The 13,995-nt window shown below is 42.2% G+C and overlaps 1 protein-coding gene across 4 annotated transcripts in view; it reads right to left on the minus strand.

Annotated features, from left to right (window-relative positions):
- The window catches only part of SPIRE1 (spire type actin nucleation factor 1), a 191,056-nt gene that overhangs the window by 14,667 nt on the left and 162,394 nt on the right, over positions 1-13,995 (minus strand). For 2 of the 4 annotated variants that reach the window (XM_045377825.3, XM_045377824.3), the window contains 3 exons: positions 5,219-5,309; positions 3,372-3,514; positions 5-178 (listed from right to left, as the gene is read on the minus strand). In XM_045377825.3, coding sequence (XP_045233760.2) covers positions 5-178; positions 3,372-3,514; positions 5,219-5,309 — 408 coding nt within the window. The remainder of the gene's footprint in view (positions 1-4; positions 179-3,371; positions 3,515-5,218; positions 5,310-13,995) is intronic. The other 2 variants (XM_045377827.3, XM_045377826.3) reach the window with 1 other exon arrangement.

The following is a 13,995-nucleotide window of genomic DNA, read 5'->3' on the forward strand; positions in this document are numbered from 1 at the left end:
CAACCTTTGAGGATTTCCACCTGCTGGTAAAAGCTCTCTCACACAGATAATACATAGCCCCTGCTACCCCAAACATGGCTGCTTCAAAAGGATGAGAGCTGAGCAGAGAAGCTGTTTGTATGGTAGAAAAAAGTGGTCGAAAAGGCGTCCTTGGCCATACACTGGTTATCCTAGGAACCTGAACAACAGATAAAGGAAAAAGAAAATGGCAGGGGGAAAAGAAAAGGAGAAAATAATGCTGAACACAAGTGACCTACACATAGTGATTACAGATCACAAAAGGAAAACAGAACAAAAAACACCATGAGGATGGTACGGTCCGTGCCAACATCTGCATCCACACGTATAAATCAGTGATGAAACCACGAAGTCCCTCCTGGAGAATCTCAGCGTTCACACAGCAAGGATTTTTATCTAATTTAGGGTCCTGTGAACACTCTGAGTTTCCTCAATGGGGGTTGTTGTGACAAAGGACAGAGGCAACTCGTTACTGTGCCCAAGAAAGCATGGGGACATGTGCCAGGCAGCCACTTGCGCCTGCCTTGGATGGGTACTTACCCTCAGTTATTTGACCAAATGATGAAAAAAAAAAATACATTTTAAACAGCACAAGAAAAGGGAGGGAGATACAATAAAAATAAAAATTATCAGCCAGGCGCAGTGGCTCACGCCTGTAATCCCAGCACTTTGGGAGGCCGAGGTGGGTGGATCACCTGAGGTCACAAGTTAGAGATCAGCCTGACCAACATGGAGAACCCTCGTCTCTACTAAAAACACAAAATTAGCCGGGTGTGGTGGGGCGCATGCCTGTAATCCCAACTACTCAGGAGGCTGAGGCAGGAGAATGGCTTGAACCCGGGAGGTGGAGGTTGTGCTGAGCCGAGATCGCGCCATTGCACTCCAGTCTGGGCAACAAGAGCAAAACTCCATCTCAAAAAAAAAAAAAAAAAAAAAAAAAAATCAACAATAAAAACATTCCTGCCATTTTCAGTTAAGGAGTTACAAATACAAAATGATTCTTTGTTTTCTAAAATGCAGCTACATTTTAAAATTAATTACACTTATAAAAACAATACTTACCAAGCTACAGGGCATTACTACAAGGTATGATTTTATGGATTTCCCAAGATAAGCTATTAGCAAGAACATTTCGTTTTGTCTCCGCTGGTGCTCGGAGGCCTGCGTGGACTCTGCTCCCTGCCCTCAATCTGACCACTGTTGAGTGCTGACCAGAGGGGCTCTCCCACTGCCTGCTCACTGAGACTTTCCTCAGCGATTGCAAGCTAGTTTATCGTGCTCTCCTTCCTGCTCCACAAAAAAACAGTGCACAGCCTGACCGAGCACACACTAACAGCTCTGCTTTAGCAGGAAACAGACACGTTCATTGGCCTTTGGTGTCAGCTGAAGGTCTTAGCATAACTTCTGTTATAAGCTGAAACTACTTTATAGCTATCTGATAGTTCCTTTACATTGATAATTTTAAACTTTAAAAAAGTCTAACCTCAATAATGACATTGTATGATCACATAAAGGCCAGTTACCAGCTGAATGACAGACTGACTTCTAGGAAAAGCTGAGTGAAGAAGAGAATACCCTAATGATTAGACTTATGAAAAAAAACCACAAGTTCCCTCTTACCTATATATATATGTGTGTGTGTATACGCATATATACACACACACACACAAATATACACACATAGACACATATCTGTCACCTACGCTGGAGTGGAGTGGCACATTCTTAGTTCACTGTGGCATCAAACTCCTAGGCTCAAGGGATCCTCCCCCTGCGGCATCCTGAGTAGCTGGGATTACGGGCATGTGCCACCACATCTAACTAAGTTTTTAATTAAAAATTTTTAGAGACAGGGGTTTCTTAAGTTGCCCAGGCTGGTCTCAAACTTCTTGCCTCAGGCGATTATCCTCCCTTGGCCTCCCAAAGTGCTGTGATTACAGGTGTGAGCCACTGCGCCTGGCCCCTCTTACGTATTTTAAAGTTGTGATAACAGCTGTATATTTTGGTAAAAGCAACAACTTATTCACATGAAAACAAGTCTTTAGATTTTTTTAGTTTGAATCTTTCTGTTTTCCTGTTGGTAAATCACTGACAAGGCTATATTTAATCAAATAGCTGTGTTTTAGTGATTATTCCGGAGCTAGAAGAATTCTATCAGGAATGGCCATAAAATCATTGGTTCTTTAACTGCACTGTTTTGGAATAGAGATGAATGACCAAATATTCACCTTCTAAGCTCTTCAAAATCCTTGTCTTCACAATAACCACATTATCTCCCATCTGTTACTATTTTCATTGAAACTCTAATAATTCGTCACAGCCTTAAAAAAATGGACTTATGTATTCAATATATTCTATTATTTTTCATTCATTAATATTTGAAAACACATTAGATATTTGACTGTGGGTAGAATATTAATTACAGCTGTGCATCTTGCCTACAAATACTTCAGAAGCCAAGTGGGGCTACAGAAGAGTCTCTGGAGACCTCCACTGGCCGGGAGATCTCTTAATTCCTCCTGGCAGACCCTTGTGTGCTGCCCACCGTGCTGAGAAATAAGCACCCACTAGAAGAGCCTGCAAGTGTCTGGAAAACAGCAAAAACTGTTAGCCAGTTCAACCAAAATAACACCACTGGCCCCAAATATCACAAAACATACTAGAAAACAATGTACAGTAGTTATTAAGGGATCAAAATTCTCTCTCGCTTTATACTTCTGCCTCAACGAGATCATCTACTATAGTCACTTTATAACAGTTTTTTGAGTCAAGTTTTAACAATTTTTAAATGGATTAATAGCCTTTAAAAGAAAGCATTTCTCTAATAATAATCCATATTTTAAACCAGTGATAAATTTTCTGGAAAAAAAAAAAAGAGCTCAAAATGAACAAACACTGGTCAAGTTTCATTTAAGTTATGGATAGAGTGTGGAGAAGGTGTCACTCTGTTGCCCAGGCTAGAGTGCAGTGGTGCGATCATAGCTCACTACAGCCTTAACCTACTGGGCACAAGTGATCCTCTCACCTCATCCTCTCAGGCAGCTGGGACCACAGGTGTGCACTACCACAAATTATTATTTTTTTTGCAGAGACGGGATCTCACAATGTTGCTCAGGCTGGTCTCGAGCTCCTGGAGTCAAGCAATCCTCCCACCTTGGCCTCCCAAAGTGTTAGGATTATAGCCATGAGCCACCATGCCTGGCTGTTTTGTTTTCTTTAGCTATTAAATTATTCAAAGTTCATTCTAACTTTTGCAAGTTTTTTTCTCCTTATCATCTTCGTAAGAAAGCTAAGGATTCTTCTAGGTCTTCTAGCTGATCCCTAAGTTACTACGAAGTCTTTCCTGTACTTACAAGAGAGCGGGAACTCTGCCTGGAAGGCGGCAGGAACTGCCTCACGTTAGTAGGCGTTTCCTTTTCAATGGAATGTCGTCTCTGGGGCGGCTGCCGTCTCTCTGGCTGGGGTGTTGATGATATGGGTAGGAATTTGGGAGGCTCTAAAGATTTAACCAAATGAAATAAAACTTAATGTTAATTTTCTAACACAAAGCCCTTTGACATTTGTGACAAACACTGTATTCAAAGATGAGTTATTTATTTCATTGGATAGATATTTTAAGATGGTAATGGTAATCCTTAGGAGCAGACTCTGAGGGCTGTGACAGAAGAATCTTTGCAAAGTAAACTTGCTACAGAAATAGCAAGAAAAAAGGAAAAATATTAGGTGTGGCCAGAAAGATTCCCAAATCATACCAAAATTCTCAAGTGTACTTTTTTTTTTTTTTTGAGACGGAGTCTCACTCTGTCGCCCAGGCTGGAGTGCAGTGGTGCGATCTCGGCCCACTGCAAGCTCCACCTCCCGGGTTCACACCATTCTCCTGCCTCAGCTTCCTGAGTAGCTGGGACTACAGGCGCCCGCCACCTTGCCCGGCTAATTTTTTTGTATTTTTTTTTAGTAGAGACGGGGTTTCACCGTGTTAGCCAGGATGGTCTCGATCTCCTGACCTCGTGATCCACCCGTCTCGGCCTCCCAAAGTGCTGGGATTACAGGCTTGAGCCACCGCGCCCGGCCGAAGTGTACCCTTTTTTTACATTCTCCTCTTTAAAGATAAAACAAGGAAAACCCTTCTTTCTACATGTTTACCAAGACATTTTGTCCTTAGGTTTAAATTAAACCGTATTTAAACAGAAAAAGGAAGCTTCAGCTTTGATGTTAATACTGTACCATTGTCCTTCTCTGTCTAGTAATATTTTAAGATAGTGTTTAAAAGGAGAATGCTTTAGTGTCTGAATGGTTCTGGATTCACATTTTGAAAACATAAGGAGAACATTAGAAATAAATATGGTGCCAGAGTTTTATTTAGTGCTTCTTCCTACTCTGTCTATAAAGTAGAGCTGCTTCAACGTAGTGGGTGTGAAGAGTGAGAGTCAACACAAAGTTACATATGATCCATCTATTTAGACTGTCCCACCAAGAGAAACCACTAAAGGAAAACACAGATATAATTTCCACAGTCAAGAAAAGATACAGAAATCCATTATGTGATTCAATTGGGTCCCTATAATATTTAATGGGTCTGGCCAAATACCAATTGTGGATAACTAGTCAGCACCCACTGTTTTTGATATAATCTGTGTAAATAATAAAAACACTACCTAAAGAATTTTTATGTATGAGAAATCAAGCCAATATATAATACTTCATAATGTTCTTATAAATGAAAAGGATTATTAAAAGCCTTTAGAAATCCCTTAATTTTAGGTATCTGTGTTCAGAATCTATCTCCTAAAGAGTTACAAAGGTGTTTTCACTATCTACACAGGTTTTTGGAGATGGGTGTGTGTGGGTGGTAGATGGAGTGATAATAAATATGGTTGGTTTTGGCTTCTGGTTTAAATTTAGCCAAGGAGGTAATCTATCTAAAACAAAACATAACAGAACACTACACACACAACTGATTTATACTATTTCCCATGACTACTGTTCATAAACACAAACATGCCTGCTCTGTCGTAAGTCCCCGAGGTCTGGTGTGATGCCACACTTGGAAAATAAGTATTTCATCTCCCGATCAGTGAAATGCCTGGGTTAGTTCTTTCTACCCCAGATGATCACAGGGCACTCTGGGATCTTTGCTCCAGGTCAAGTGTGTTTTGTAATAAGATATCCGACTATAGTTCTTAGCACCACAACTACTCACTCTTCCTTGTGGACACGGCCTCCAGGACTGGCTCTTCAGGGAAAGAGGGAGACACGCTGCTGCTGCTGGTCGACTTGTGCAGGGTTTCTTCCTGAGCAAAATACAGGCGGAAAAATTGATTTCTTAGACATTTGTGCTCTCATGCTACTTAATAACATTTTCTTATTAAACAGTTATTTTAACATGAGGCACCAAATTATGTTAAAGGTTCAAGGCAAGCAGAAGACAAATTAGAAGGGGTTTTAAAACAAGACAGGTCTGGGTTTGTGCCTTGGCTCTGCCCTGATTAGAGTAATGTGAAACTGAGCATGCTTGTTTCTGTTTTTTGGAGACAGGGTCTCACTCTGTTGCTCTGGTGCAGGGCAGTGGTGTGATCTTGGCTCACTGCAGCTCCCACCTTCTGGGCCCAAGTGATCCTCCCACCTCAGACTCCAGTATCCAGGATCACAGGTGTGCACTTCCACACCCAGCTAATTTTTAAATTTTTTGTAGAGATGGGGTCTTCCTATGTTGCCCAGCTGGTCTTGAGCTCAAGCGATCCCCCCACCTCAGCCTCTCAAAGTGCTGGGGTCACAGGTGTGAGCCGGTGCACCTGGCCGGAGCATGTTTCTTATCTTAGTTTCATCATTGTGAAAGAGGGTATTTAATATCACTTTTTCCATAGGGTTATTGGAAAGATTAGATGAGGTAATGCATTCAAAATGCTTACCACATTACCTGGCACATAATAAAACAGTGGTTAATATTATTAGGGAAACATTTAATACATTTATAAAAGTAATACATTGCGAGCCCCATAGGAGCAGATGCTAGGTCTGTCTTGTTCACTGATGTATGTCCAGTACCAAACCCATCACTTAGTAAGTAATGAGTGTTTGTTGAATGAATGGATGAAAAAAATAAACATCTCATGAAATGTCATATGAGTCTAGAAAAATGTCTGCATTGTAGGCCAGGTATGGTGGCTCGCACCTGTAATCCCAGCACTTCAGGAGGCCGAGACGGGCAGATCACGAGGTCAGGAGTTTGAGATCAGCCTGGCCAGCATGGTGAAACCTCATCTCTACTAAAAATACAAAAATGAGCTGGGCGTGGTGGCGTGTGCCTGTAGTACCAGCTACCTGGGAGGCTGAGGCAGGAGAATCGCTTGACCTGGGGAGGCAGAGGTTGTAGTGAGCTGAGATCGCGCCACTACACTCCAGCCTGGGTGGCAGAGCAAGACTCTGTCCCAGAAAAAGAAAAGAAAAAGAAAAAGAAAAACGTCTACATTGTGCCAAATAAAAGTAAAATTCCTATTACCAGAGAGAAGAGATCCTGACTTGTTTTAGACTAAACACAAATGAAGTATAATATTTATTTCTGAAATATTTACTAAATACTATGTGAGATAAACATTTACTTGTAATTTCTACTTAGTGTCTATATATATATATATATATATATATATATATATATATATATATATATATATTTTTTTTTTTTTTTTTTTTTTTTTTTTTTTTGAGACGGAGTCTCGCTCTGTCGCCCAGGCTGGAGTACAGTAGCGCGATCTCAGTTCACTGCAACCTCCGCCTCCTGGGTTCAAGCGATTCTCCTGCCTCAGCCTCCTGAGTAACTGGGATTATAGGTGAGTGCCATCACACCTGGCTAATTTTTGTATTTTTTTTTGGTAGAGATGGCATTTCACTATGTTGGTCAGACAGGTCTTGAACTCCTGACCTCGTGATCCACCCACCTCGGCCTCCCAAAGTGCTGGGATTACAGGCATGATCTTCTTTTTTTTTTGGAGACAGAGTCTTGCTCTGTCACCCCTGCTGGAGTGCAATGACATAATCTTGGCTCATTGCAACCTCCGCCTCTGGAGTTTAAGTTATTCCCATGCCTCAGCCTCCTGAGTAGCTGGAATTACAGGTGTACACCACCACACTGGGCTAATTTTTGTCTTTTTAATAGAGATGGGGTTTTGCCATGTCGGCTAGGCTGGTCTTGAACTCCTGACCTCAAGTGATATACCTGCCTTGGCCTCCCAAAGTGCTGGGATTTTGGGTGTGAGTCATCACGCACGGCCAGTTTTCTTATCTTTTATACAAGGATCATAGCTGCTATCTATGGTCTTTGTGAAGACAAACTGATTTATATCTAAAGTCTAACATAGGCTGGGCATGGTGGCTCATGCCTGTAATCCCAGCACTTTGGGAGGCCGAGGCAAGAGGAGTGCTTGAGACTGGGAGTTCAAGACCCCTGTCTCTAACACACAAACAACAAAAACCCCAGCAACAATGAAAGTCTAACACAGGGTTAGCTCAATACAAAATAACCATTATAGCGACACCATGCCCAGTGTTTTTTTTTCCTGAGACAGGGTCTTACTCCACCACCCAGGCTGGAGTGCAGTGGTACAATCACAGCTCACTGCGGCCTTGACCTCCTGGGCTTAGGTGATCCTCCCACCTCAGCCTCGCAACTAGCTGCGATTACAGGGATGTGTTACCATGCCAGACTAAGTTCTTGTATTTTTAGTAAAAATGGGTTTTGCCATGTTGCCCAGGCTGGTCCTGAACTCCTGGGCTCAAGTGATCCGCCTGCCTCAGCCTCCCAAAGTGCTGGGATTACAGGTGTGAGCCACTGTGGTTGTTTTTTTATTTTTATTTTTTTTCCCAAGGAACTTGCTCTGTCACCCAGGCTGGAATGCAGTGGCAATGATTATAGCTCATCACAGCCTTGAACTCCTGGGCTCAAGTGATCCTCCTGCCTCAGCCTTCCAGTAGCTGGGACTACAGGTGTGCACCAAATGAAGTCTCACTCCGTCACTCAGGCTGCGGTGCAGTGGTGTGATCTCGGCTCACTGCAACATCCACCTCCCAGGTTCAAGCAATTCTCCTGCCTCAGCCTCCCGAGTAGCTGGGATTACAGGCATGCACCACAAAGCCTGGCTATTTTTTGTATTTTTAGTAGAGATGGGGTTTTGCCATGTTGGCCAGGCTGGTTTCAAACTCCTGAACTCAAGTGATCCACTCACCTCAGCCTCCCAAAGTACTGGGATTATAGGTGTGAGCCACCACGCTCAGCCAATTTATTTTTGTAGAGATGAGGGTCTTGCTATGTTGCTCAGGCTGGTCTCAAACTCCTGATCTCGAGCTATCTGACTGGCTTGGCCTCCCAGAGTGCTGGGATTACAGCTGTGAGCCACCCACCTGGCTCTTACAGCTTTCTTTAAGGCACTTAGCAATATGTATCAAAAGCTACACTAATGTGCATTCTTTCACTCAGAAAATTCAGTTCTGGCCAAAAAAAAAAAAAAAAAATCAAGACAGAAACGAAAGCAAAAAAGTAACAATGTTTACACAGTATTGCTCTTAATAATGGTAGAAAACTTGAAAATGAAAGCGAAAACATAATGTTCACAACAGTGTTGCTCTTTATAATGGTAGAAAACTGGAAAATGAAAGTGAAAACAATGTTCACAATAGTGTTGCTCTTTATAATGGTAGAAAACTGGAAACAGCCTACATGTTAAAAACTAGAGGACTGAGTAAATAAAATACAGTAGGTTATTCCTGTGGAACACCACACAGCTACTGGGCGTCATGTTGGAAAAGGACAGTCAATCAAATGGAAATTGCTCATGTTTTGTTAATTAAAAAGCAAGTCTGTGTCTTTGTTCTTAAAATAATTAAGGAGCTTTTTCTTTTTATATAAAACAGTTGAGTTTGTAATTGATAATGTAAATAATTAGCATCATTCTAATTTCATGAGTATTTGATCTATAATAATATATTAGCTGATCACAAAGCAATTCAGAACTAAATTATGGTTACTTAAACAGTAAACTGTTCTGTGTGATAATTTGGACCCACATTTAAGTTAAACCCCAAAGACAGCAATGGGTGGTAAGAAATTTCTGGTGGACAATGTCATCAAATGAAAACTCTGCAGGGGAGCACAGGTCATATCCTGGAATGGTGGAAGGCACCTCTTAAAAGAATATGGAGTCTCTATGGAAAGGGAGATTAAATAAGATCACATATATACAGAGTTTACCATATAGTAGGTATTTTGGTGGCTAGAAAGCATTTATTAAAATGTAAAACAAACAAACAAACAAAAAAACGTTGCTAGAATGAGTCCTGATAAGTTAACAGGTGAAATTTACATACACATGACAGCATTTCCTATATCAGGGTGAATAAAGTGTTCAGTTTGCAGTTGGAAGTGTCACTGCTTCCTCCTCATGGGGAAATTCTGGTATCTCCTTCAATTGTTTTGTGGATTTCATTACAGAGGGTGGGCAAAGAGGCTCATACAAGGGGCAGCAGAGGCAGGTGGACTCCACTGGTGAGTTCAGTACCAGCTGAGTACTAACTCAGTAGTGGGCCACTCCCTCTTGGAAAAGAAATTTCTCATTGCTCTATGAGGCCTTCAGGAGGCCCTGAAGGATAAGAAGGATGGGAGGTGGTGGGTGGGAAGGCTCTGGTCTCCATCTCCATTTCTAGCTGATTGACACTGTACTTCTGTGTAAGTCTGGTGTGAAGAAAAAGTTTTGGCACTTAAAAACATGTTTGGGCCCAGGTGCGGAGGCTCACGCTTGTAGTCCCAGCACTTTGGGAGGCCGAGGTGGGCAGATCACTTGAGGTCAGAAGTTCGAGACCAGTCTGGCCAACATGGTGAAATCCTGTCTCTACTAATAATACAAAAATTAGCTGAGTGTGGTGGTGGGCCCCTGTACTCCCAGCTATTCGGGAGGCTGAAGCAGGACAATTGCTTGAACCCAGGAGGCGGAGGTTGCAGTGAGCTGAGGTCACTCTACTGCATTCCAGCCTTGGCAATGGAGTGAGGCTCCATCTCAAAAAAAACCCCAAAAAACCATGTTTGGAAGCCAGTCATTAAATTTGAGGAGAGGGAAAATGGGGAAACAGCTGACACAACTGAGAGGCAAGAAAAAAAGAATAAAGTCAACCTTTTTTGAGACTGCCCTTTATTTGTTCTCTACTGTCTTCTACAGCCCTGAGTCTTCACTTGCTCTTTGCTCATGGTGCAGCGTCAGCCAGGAATTCACTAGACAAGTCAGCAGAGTCACCAGATGCCAGACATGCAGTAAGGAGCAGAGGTTTGAGTAAGACTGCATCTCTGCTCTTGGGAAGGCATGGGAGAAATACATCAACATGCGGTGGCACAGCCCGGTTCACATCCCACAACAAAATGGAAAGCCCTCTGCCGTCTTTTATACTCATTCTAAAACCTAAGTCCTACTACTCTTCCGTGTGGCTTCTCCAGCCTTTCAGCCCCTGTGGTGTTTACTCACTGACTGAACGACCTCCGCAGCCTCTGGACTTCTGTAGTGTCCAGTCACACTGTACACAGCCTAAGACACTGTCTGGAAGACACTGTGCTCACTCAGCACTTGGAATGATTCTCAGGTATGTTTTTTATATTCTATTTAAATTATAAACAGGAGGGCAAAGACCATCAAATTTCTGTCTCTACTTTTAGTACTTACTGAAGGCATTCAATAAATATTTGACTGGAAAAAAAGGAGTGGTACTGGAAAAAAAAAAAGAAGTTGGTGAAAAGAATAGGAGAAGAGTTTCAAAATGCACTAAAAAGTAGAGAACAAAAAATTACTATAAGATGTGAACGAAAAAAACCCTGTAATGTGATATGGGATGTATTTGACGGTCTCTGTATTTGTGGCCATTTGTAAGACAGCAGATATGACCAGAGGTAAGTAAATCTCGGTTTAGGAACAGATAGAATTCCTCAACATCTTTTCCAGTTTCACGCTTCTGGAGCTACCAAGTTTTGGAACTGGAAGAGACCCAGAGGTCACACCCAGAGGTCACAGAATCAGCTCCTCTCATCAGAGGGAGAACACACTGGTGGCTGACAAGGCCAAGTGTCCATTCCAGCACCCAGTCCATACACCCTGAGCGGGCCCAGGGCAGGTGCGACTCGGAGAACTGTTCTTTACTAATTCACACTGTAAGGAAACACAGTTTGAGTTTCCAGGTGTTCATTCATGTCTATATAAATGTCAGTTCATTAAATGGCTTTAAAATAGACCTTCTTCTGAGCTGGCTTTAACCAGCTGATGATCTGAAATCAGCTAATGTTAACAGAGTGTTTTAGAATAAACACAATTCATCTACCACTGTTAAAGAGAACTACTGTCTCATCAATAGAAAGTTTATTAAAACTTTGATTAATACAAACCCCAAACTTGAAACAGTTGATTAAAAATAAAGACTTCGGTTTATCTGTGTTTTCTAAATGTTAACATTTGAATATCATTTAGAAGTTTTTGGCTGGGTGTGGTGGCTCATGCCTGTAATCCCAGCACTTTGGGAGGCTGAGGCGGGTGGATCACTTGAGGTCAGGATTTTGAGACCAGCCTGGCCAACATGGTGAAACTCCATCTCTAATAAAAACATTAAAAAATTAGTTGGGCATGGTGGCAGGCACCTATAATCCCAGTTACTCAGGAGGCTGAGACAGGAGAATCGCTTGAACCTGGGAGGTCGAGGTTGCACTGAGCAGAGATTGGACCGTTGTGCTCCAGACTGGGTGGCAGAGCGAGACTCTGTCTCAAAAAAAAAAAAAAAAAAAAAAAAAAAAATTATATATATATATATATATGAATTTTAAAACTTCTAAATATATATAATATATATCAAAAAGGAATTATATATATATTTAAAAAGGAACATAAGGCATTCCCACATTTAATACCTTTGTTCTTTTCTTATACTTAAAAATAACAATTTTAGATTGAAGAGGAAGGGAGGAATATGCTTATTTCCATACCCTTGTCTAAGATCATTCACTCTGTTCCATAAATCTTTGAAATTTCTACCACCACGACTTAAGAACTATGATTCATCCAGGTTTAAACCAGTAGCTAGTGACAAAAGTCAGAGGTAGCTGGAATCCAGATCTCACATTTCTCTTTTCGGCAATGTATTGCTTGCTTCATAATCTAACTGATGAAAATGGCCTCTCTTTGATTAAGAATAGCGTGCCCAGCAAATCATCTCAAGATGTGGATTTGGGGCATTACCACTTTATCTTCAAAAAGAAGACCACAAAGAAGGTTACAGAGGCTGCAGATTTATCTGATCATGCCTTGCTGTGTGGTCTTGCCTCATGAGGTGATGGAAGAGGACTAGAAAAGGAGTTACAAGTAGGCCTGTGGGGTGCAGGAAGGTGGTTCCTGGCAGCTGCAGATTGGTGCCACCCAACCAAACTCTCTGTGAAGGGACTGTGATCTGTGTAGCCATGGTCACAGAGGTTCCCGGGCCTTTGAGTGCTATGACTGAGAAACTGAGTTCTTCATTTATTTAATTTTAATATAACTTAAATTTAAATAGCCACGTGTGGGAGTGGCTCCCGAACTGGAGCTCTGTCTAGATATCTGAGCTAGATGCTTTTAAAATGTAAATCGCTGTTCTTACAGGTTAGTGTGAATTTATCTAAATATTTGAGTGTCTACTGGGTGTTAGAAACTGGAGATATAAAGTAAATTTATCATGGTTCCTCCTCTGAGGGAACATGTACTCTGGTGGGACAGAGAAATAAGTGAATAATTACATGACAGGGTGTTAAGTGTTCCAGCGAAACAGAGGGATGAATGGGTTATGACAGAATCACAAAGAAGGGGTCCTGGCAGACTAGCGGTATCCGGGAGACTTCCTAAGACAAAGCGAGGCCGTGCTGACTCTGACAAGGACATGAGGGGAGATCGCAGACATGGCTAAGCACCACGCTGAGCACCGATGGGCTGTGCAGGAAGAGTCAACGGCTGCGTGTGGCTGAGGCATAAACCAGAGGCAGGGAAGGTGTGACATTAGGCCATAGGTGTCTGCAGGCGTGTGATCAGGGGATGCAAATTTTATTCTGTACGCGCCAGGGAGCCTTCCGAAGGTTTTAAGCAGGAGTTACAAAGAGCAGTGAGTGCAAGATGGAATTTGGGGAGCCAAGAAGAAAAGTCAGATAGACTGAAGAGACAGTGAGAGAGAGAGAGACCAACTGACATTGGTAATACAAATATTTCTTATTGTTATTAATATGTGAAAAACCTTTAGTAGCAAAATTATTATTGGTATTGCTTAGAATGGGGTGGAGACCAATGAGAGGAGAATTAAAGAATAATTCCTCAGATTCTACCTTGGGTGGAGCCAGCAACTAGGACAGCAAGCAGAAGATGAGAAACTAGGGGGTATGTGTGCGTGCACGCACGTGTGTGTATGTGCATGTGTGTAGCTAGGGTTTGTGTGAAGCTGGGGGGTGTGCGTAGCTAGGGTGTGTGTGTGCATGCACGCATGTGCAGCTAGGGGAGGTGTGTATGAAGCTAGGGTGTGTGTGTGTGCATGTGCGTGCGTAGCTAGGCTGTGGGTGTAAAGCTAGGATGCGTATGTATGTGAGTGTGTAGCTAGGGTGTGTGTGTGTACATGTGTAGCTAGGGTGTGTATGTGTGTGTGCGTGTGCATGCATATGTAGCTAGGGTGTGTGTGTGTGATTTGGCAAGTGGGTGAGGGAGAAGGGAGGGAAGAAGAGAATGTCATTTTACCTAAGTTGATTTTGAGGAAGGGGCAGTGGAAACCCAGCAGGCAATGCTGTATACAATACTGATATTGCAGATGGGGGCTTGAGATGGGTGTGGGAAGCATTAGCATATAGGTGGATGTTGACATCAGGAAGGATATGAGATCTTTCCCCCTCCACAAAGGGCAGTAGGTGGAAGATGAAATCTGGAGAATACTATTAGAATTTTCTTTTTTGGA

The sequence above is a fragment of the Macaca fascicularis genome, chromosome 18 (genome assembly GCF_037993035.2).
Source record: "Macaca fascicularis isolate 582-1 chromosome 18, T2T-MFA8v1.1".
Classification (NCBI taxonomy): Eukaryota; Metazoa; Chordata; class Mammalia; order Primates; family Cercopithecidae; genus Macaca; species Macaca fascicularis.